We start from the raw sequence: 6,849 nt of genomic DNA on the forward strand, positions 1-6,849 counted from the left end.
TGTGCTTCTTTCCTATTGCCAGACAGCACCTGTCCCTTCTCAGAAAATGTCAGATCCAGAAAAGAAGCTCTGGAGCAAGGGTGGTCAATCTATGGCGTGCCAGATGTTCGTGGAGTACAATTCCCATCAGCCCCTGCCAGCATGGTCATGCTGGCAGGGGCTGATGGGAATTGTAGTTCACGAACATCTGGCACGCCATAGATTGACCACCCCTGCTCTGGAGTGTACATGTTCATTACTCTGATGCAAATAAATCTATTTCAGTGAACCGGAGTCTGATTATTGAAAGGAGGTCGGCAGGCACCATCGATAGCACAGTCTGTGGCAGCAGGACAAAACACCACACGGCATGGAGATCCGCCGCCTCATAGTTCCTTCCCCCCTCATCATATTTTTGTACTTTGAAAAAGTCCAAAACAGAACCTCATGTTTGTGATCTGTGATACGTTTATTAACTTTACAACAGGAGAAAACAGAACTAGGTACTGCCTTTGGTTATGGAGGAACATGCAGTCTAAACCCTCCCTGCAATTGCCAACCTGTTTCTGGGTCACTTCAGATCACTTCAGACCACAGGTGGAAGCTGACATCTTTATGCAAAAAAGAATACCTTCAGATATAGAAGACTAAATGGTCACCCTGGCTACACCCTGTGCTTCCAAATGAGCGAGCTTTCTATATGCGGGTGCCTGCGTCATGGAAACTCTCCCTAGGTATAGCCTAGACAAGATTTTCAAGGAGAAGGTTATGGCAGAGGTTGATTCCGGACTCTGCACCCTGAACATTTCTTAGTTGTCTTCAAAGCAATTGGCAATGGAAAATACTGGGATTTTATTTTTAAGTAACCATCTTATTCTTGCCATGGTTTTGCGTATGGTTGCGGTGATGCCTCCGCAGAGGATGAATTCTGCAAAGATGACCCCTTGCAGTTGAAGCCAAAACCCAGACAAGCCCTTTCAGATGACAGGCAGCCAGCAAGGACCCCTCCCCCAAATGGAATGGTTTTCCCCATTTCTTTTTCCACAGAACTTTTCCGTGGGCATACAGGGTGAGCTGTGACATGCCTTGATCCCCCCCCCCCCCGCAATTCCTCAGCACATTGAGTCCAGTGCACTGGAAAGAGTTCCTTTGCTAATCCCATTGGGATGAATGGATCTGTCACTCTCTTGCATAGCTCCCCTTCATTATTCAGGTAAAGAGACACAAAGTGATCTTTTCACTGCCACTGTCCAATGCTTCGTTCTATTGTTACTGAACAGCCTCTAGACTTCACAATATCTATTTTGTTTGATATACACATAGTAATTTCAAGTGTACCAACTCTTCTCTTCTACTAGTACACTTGACTTCTAGCTAAACTTCTAGCTACGATGTTTGAAATGCCATATAAAGAACAGCTTAGCAGGTATGCAAGGCACACATTTTATTTCCCAGCAGCCTGAGAAACGGAAGCCCAAACTGTTCTCCTTTTATTCAACAGTGTTCTGGAGCAATTGGTCTCTTTTCAGGGGGGTGCCGGAATCCTACTTCTGAATGGCTGAATGACGGGTAGGTGAAAGCACAGGAATTTCCAGGGCGTTGCAGTCTTCACTAAGAAAGACCAGGTCCTGTGGAAAAGAGAGGAATGATGAGGCTCCAAAAAGGTTCCCGGGAAAAAACCAAACAGCGCACAATCCACTGGGAAGGTTTCCCACCCAGGCCACATAAAGAGGAAGGGAATAGGTGTGGGAGCAAAGTTATACATTCGTGACTGTGAGTCATGTGTGAAAGGATTGTATGCTTTGTATGCCTTGTATGATTGTATGCCTATAAAATCACTGCTTGCAGTGGTACCCCAGGGTCAGATACGACTGAAGGGGAAACTCTACCTTTTTATTAACAAAAATGAAGAGTTGTGAAACCTTCTGGGACCAGAGATACTTGGCTGATGTATTTTCAGAGCTAACACCATTCTCCAGACAACAGTTTGGGCCCTGAAACTTTTCTTCACCTAGCTCAGGCCCACAGTAACATTCTTAACTGCTTGCTCTGAAGAACACTGGCCTCTGAAGCTATTGTGCCATTTTCCTCACAATTTAGCTGTCCATAAAGTCATGCAACAAAAACATACAGCTATGAAAACATATGAATCTATGAGCAACATTTTGATACCACTTTTCCGTATTGCTAGAAGAAGAAGGACAAGGATTAGCCTTACAGGCATACATTCCCAAGATGAATAGACATGGACCGAGGTTTTTTGCTGGAATACGACAGCCTGTGGAAAATTCACCCAGCCGAATTCTGTTGAAATTGATGTACTGGAACCAGGTAAAAACAGAGATGTGGCAAGAAGAAAGCCTACCCTTCTGCAGAAGGAGGTCATGATGGTGTATAGGCTCCGGGCTTTCTCCTTCAGAGCCCCAACTTGGGGCACTTGCCGGCATCGGGGATACGCTACAAACTCTCTCAGCTTTGCCAACACACAGTAATTCTGCAATGAGAAAGGACAAAATGGTTAATAGTGTTTTGTGGTTGGAGTGGGATTGCCAACCCCAGGTGGGAAAATTGTGTGTAACAGACTTCCCTCGGTGATACAAACTGTGTTCTTCTGTGGTTCGTTTCCCTTCGAATGGACTGTCAGCAGGGGCGTAACGAGGCAAACTGTAGCCCTGGGCAAAACCTGAGTTGGATGCCGCCGCGCCCCCCCCCCCCTCCGGTGGGCGGCCACTCCACCACAACCAAATTTTTTTTGCACCAGGACATTGGTGCATGCAGGGGGTGCATTTTTAGACATATCAGCACCAAAATTGCAATGTATCATCAGGAGACTGTCCTTATGCTACCCCCCAAGTTTGGTGAGGTTTGGTTCAAGGAGTCCAAAGTTATGGACTCCCAAAGGGGGTGCCCCATCCCCCATTGTTTCCAATGGGAGCTAATAGAAGATGGGGGCTACAGTTTTGAGGGTCCATAACTTTTTTCTTTCTTTTGGTGCCACTAGCCTAAAAACTGCACCTTCTGCAGGCCAAAAAGGGAAAACCACTAAAAATACCCAAAAACAAACCCAGCATTTTGATGCCCCCCACAAGGTGATGCCCTGGGCAGCTGCCCACCTTGCCCAATGGGCATTACGCCAGTGAGTGGAGGGTCTGTAGTTGCGACAGTGTATCCCTTAGGTGGATTCTGCATGGGCCAAAACCAGTGGTGTGAAATGGTGTAAAAGGGTTTACACCATTTTCACACCATTTTTTTTGGCCCATGCAGAATTTGTCTTAGACAATTATAAGTTAGGATATGAACTTTCCCCTAGTGAGAAAATGACTGCAGGCCATGCAACTCAGACTGCTACATATAACTTCCCTGGTTACTGAGCATGGAAAAAGGCGCACATTCAACTTCATGGAAGCTGTGAATGACTACAGCAGTCTCTCGCTTTCCTGATCTGCCTTCCAGCAGGAACCACGGGGGGTGGGGGGGAGGTCTTGTACTGTCAGGGTTACATCCTCCTTGGACAGCCTGAAAAGTGACCGAGCAAACTGCCAAGACCTGTTCCTCAGAGCGGCGACCGTTTGCACTCGCTCCGAGGTTTGCTCTCAGTGGAATAAGGGAATTGTTTTGCACCCCACACTAGGATAAGGCGGCGCGGCTGGATGGAATGACAGCCGGTAGCATTTTGTAACCATTGTGAGCTATTTATGAGGAGAGGCAGTTGAAAAATCTCCTAAATACGGAGAAGACCATCACCCTGCATAGACAACATTACATAACATCCCAATTCCAGATCTCAAGCGAAGATCTTGCAAGGTCTGTGCCTGAGATCTTGGAAAGCAGAGGTTATTGGTGTAATTACTGGGCTGGAGGAACCAAAGGCAAGTCAGCAAAACTGGGCTGCTGCTTGGGAATTTCTGTAGCAGGGAAAGTTTTAAATGAATCAGTAAATTAACAAGACCTTTTGCAGTTCAAAAGCAATCATGGCCAGTTTGTTAGCAGTTCCTCTTCTAAAGTCAATGAAACACACAATTGCATTAAACTGGCTGGCTAATGCAAAAATGAAGCAAACCAAAAATTTTATTGCCCCATTTGCTTATTCTGTCCAGAATTCCGTGCTTGTATTACTTGCTTTAATTGTTGCCTCAGTATAATGGTAATTGACAAATATTGGAAATATCTATTCACTTTGAAGTTAAGCACACAGTTTCAATGGCAGTGATTTAGCCAAGTCACTGAGATTCTGAGGAAACATGAAGGGGGATTAACTCGGGCTGGGCCACAGTCCCTGTGGCTGTTTTCTGAGTGGTGGTGCAGAAATGAGGAAATCACCAAAAAAAGTCTGCTGAGTTCAGAAGCTTTGGGTGCTGTGTGGTTTCCGGGCTGTCTGGCCGTGTGCTAGCAGCATTCTCTCCTGACGTTTCGCCTGCATCTGTGGCTGAATGCATCTTCAGAGGATCTCTGATAGTACCTGACCTATCTCTGATCCTCTGAAGACGCCAGCCACAGATGCGGGCGAAACGTCAGGAGAGAATGCTGCTAGCACACGGCCAGACAGCCCGGAAACCACACAGCACCCCAGTGATTCCGGCCGTGAAAGCCCTCGACAAGACATTCAGAAGCTGTGTTGGTTCAGATGCAAGAAAGCCCTCTTTGTGTTTCCAGCAGCACAGCTTGCTTGCAGTCCACGGAGGCAAATGCACCCCCTCTCTGGGGTTCAGAAGTACCCAGTATTTCTGAACCCAGCCAGCCAGCCAGCCAGCTTGGCATCGTGTGTAAGAGCAGGTGGACTCTATTCTGTTGAAACTGGTTTGTTTTCCTGTTCCTACACGTGAAGCCAACTGGGTGACCTTGGGCTGGTCACAGTTCTCGTCAAACTCTTTCAGCCCCACCTACCTCACGAGGTCTATTGTGGGGAGAGGAAGGGACAGCCCATTTGAGTCTCCTTATGGGAGGGAAAGGGGGGTATAAATCCAAACTCGTCTTCTTCATCTACCTATATGGCTAATTGCCATATGGATTTGGATCTATGGATTTTCCAAACCTATTCCAAAACCTAATCTCTGGATTTCCCAAAACCTGTTTTAAAGCCACCTAAGCTGATGGCTGCTGCTGCTGCATCTTGTGACAGTGAGCTTCCCAGGTTCCAGTTCTCCTTATGCCGGGTCTGAAGAACCCCTTTGTTCCCTGAACACTCCGTTCCCTGAACCGAGACCAATTTCTTTTGTTGGCCAAAGGAAAGATGAAGAAGAAGAAGAAGAAGAAGAAGAAGAAGAAGAAGAAGAAGAAGAAGAAGAAGAAGAAGAAGAAGAAGAAGAAGAAGAAGAAGAAGAAGAAGAAGAGTAGTTTTGGATTTATATCCCCCCTTTCTCTCCTGCAGGAGACTCAAAGGGGCTGACAATCTCCTTGCCCTTCCCCCCTCACAACAAACACCCTGTGAGGTAGGTGGGGCTGAGAGAGCTCCGAGGAACTGTGAGTAGCCCAAGGTGACCCAGCTGGTGTGTGGGGGAGTGTACAGGCTAATCTGAATTCCCCAGATAAGCCTCCACAACTCAAGCAGCAGAGCTGGGAATCAAACCTGGTTCCTTCAGATCAGAGTGCACCTGCTCTTAGCCACTGCTCTTAGCCACTACGCCACTGCTGCTCCCAAAGCATAATTTCAGTCTGCCAACTCTCTCTTCCCTTTCAGTGCCCTCTCTGCTTCTCTAGCATCCAGGTGGTCTCACCAGAATGAAACACAAAACAGTACAAGCCTCCGAATCATGCCCTGCAATGTCTCCCTCCCTCCCTCTTCCTTTAAAGAACAACCACCCATTGCACGTCACTTTGTGTCACTAAGGGTGCTCCTAATGAACGCCGGGGCATGGCTGCTCTTCTCTAACTTTGCCTTGCTTCCTCTGTGCATCTCTCTGCCACCACTGAGCTGTTCACACTATTCCAAGAAAGGCCACCCGCCAGAGAACTGCCAAAAGGAGGCATCGTTCTCCAATTAATTCCAGGAAATATTTCCTATTGCTTTTGCGAAGCTGGAGGCTGAACGTTTTCTTTTGGGGCCAAACTGCTCTCCTCCCGAGCGCCAAGCAAACTCACGTGTATATCCAGATACAGTCTTGGTAGGGTCTTCACACACGGATCCTAGAGTCAAAACAAAGAGCATTACACACATTTTGGGCTGGAAAGACCTTACAATCCTTATTTCTATCTCCACAAAGGAGTAACTATCACAAGAAAAATAAAATTAAAAGAAAATCTCACCGCAGTTTCGGATTTCTGTAGATTCACGTAACTTTCCGTGATTTCTTTACCAAGTGACAAGACCCTCGAGTAGCACGTTGGGGGAGCTGAACTCACAAGCAGGAAGCCGCCAAACAGCACAGCCAGCGCCGGCAGTGTCCTCATGCTGGCGAAAGGGGCAGCAAACAACGTCTCAAGGTGGTCAGTCGAGGGGAAATGCTTGCTGGACTCCACCTCATGCTCAGCCCACTACTTATATAGCCTTCTGTGTGAATGGGAAAAAAAATTGCTTGGGAGTGGTCCAGGGAGCTGCTCGATGCTGTTTTAAATTTCCTGCTGATCTATGAGCCAAAACTGCAGCCCTCAGGCAAAAAGGAAAGGAGAAAATGTTACCAAACAAACACCACTGGGACACTGGATGCCCCCAGCAAGCATCTTATAAAACACATCTACAAACAGGGAAAAATTGACTGGAGCTCTGCAAAATGTTACAGGCTTCAGCATTTTCCCCAAAGCATTTCCTGGATCCTCAGCCTTCCACTATTATGCTCTCCTTCTTTCCTGATCTGGGTAGTTAATTGTAAACTCCAGTTCTCTCACTGTAATTGCCTCTTGAAGTTTCTCTGTTTGGGGACTGCTGCCACTCTT

General features: G+C 47.0%; 1 protein-coding gene across 1 annotated transcript; it reads right to left on the bottom strand.

Annotated features, from left to right (window-relative positions):
• Positions 1 to 429: 429 nt before the first annotated feature.
• On the bottom strand, positions 430 to 6,443 carry CYTL1 (cytokine like 1). Its single transcript, XM_048510246.1, has 4 exons — positions 6,223 to 6,443; positions 6,058 to 6,102; positions 2,345 to 2,473; positions 430 to 1,607 (listed from the first exon to the last, which is right to left on the bottom strand). Exons 1-4 carry the CDS (start codon positions 6,364 to 6,366, stop codon positions 1,524 to 1,526), a joined length of 402 nt encoding a protein of 133 aa, XP_048366203.1. The 5' UTR covers positions 6,367 to 6,443; the 3' UTR covers positions 430 to 1,523.
• Positions 6,444 to 6,849: the final 406 nt, after the last annotated feature.

This window comes from Sphaerodactylus townsendi, linkage group LG10 (genome assembly GCF_021028975.2).
Source record: "Sphaerodactylus townsendi isolate TG3544 linkage group LG10, MPM_Stown_v2.3, whole genome shotgun sequence".
NCBI lineage: Eukaryota > Metazoa > Chordata > Lepidosauria > Squamata > Sphaerodactylidae > Sphaerodactylus > Sphaerodactylus townsendi.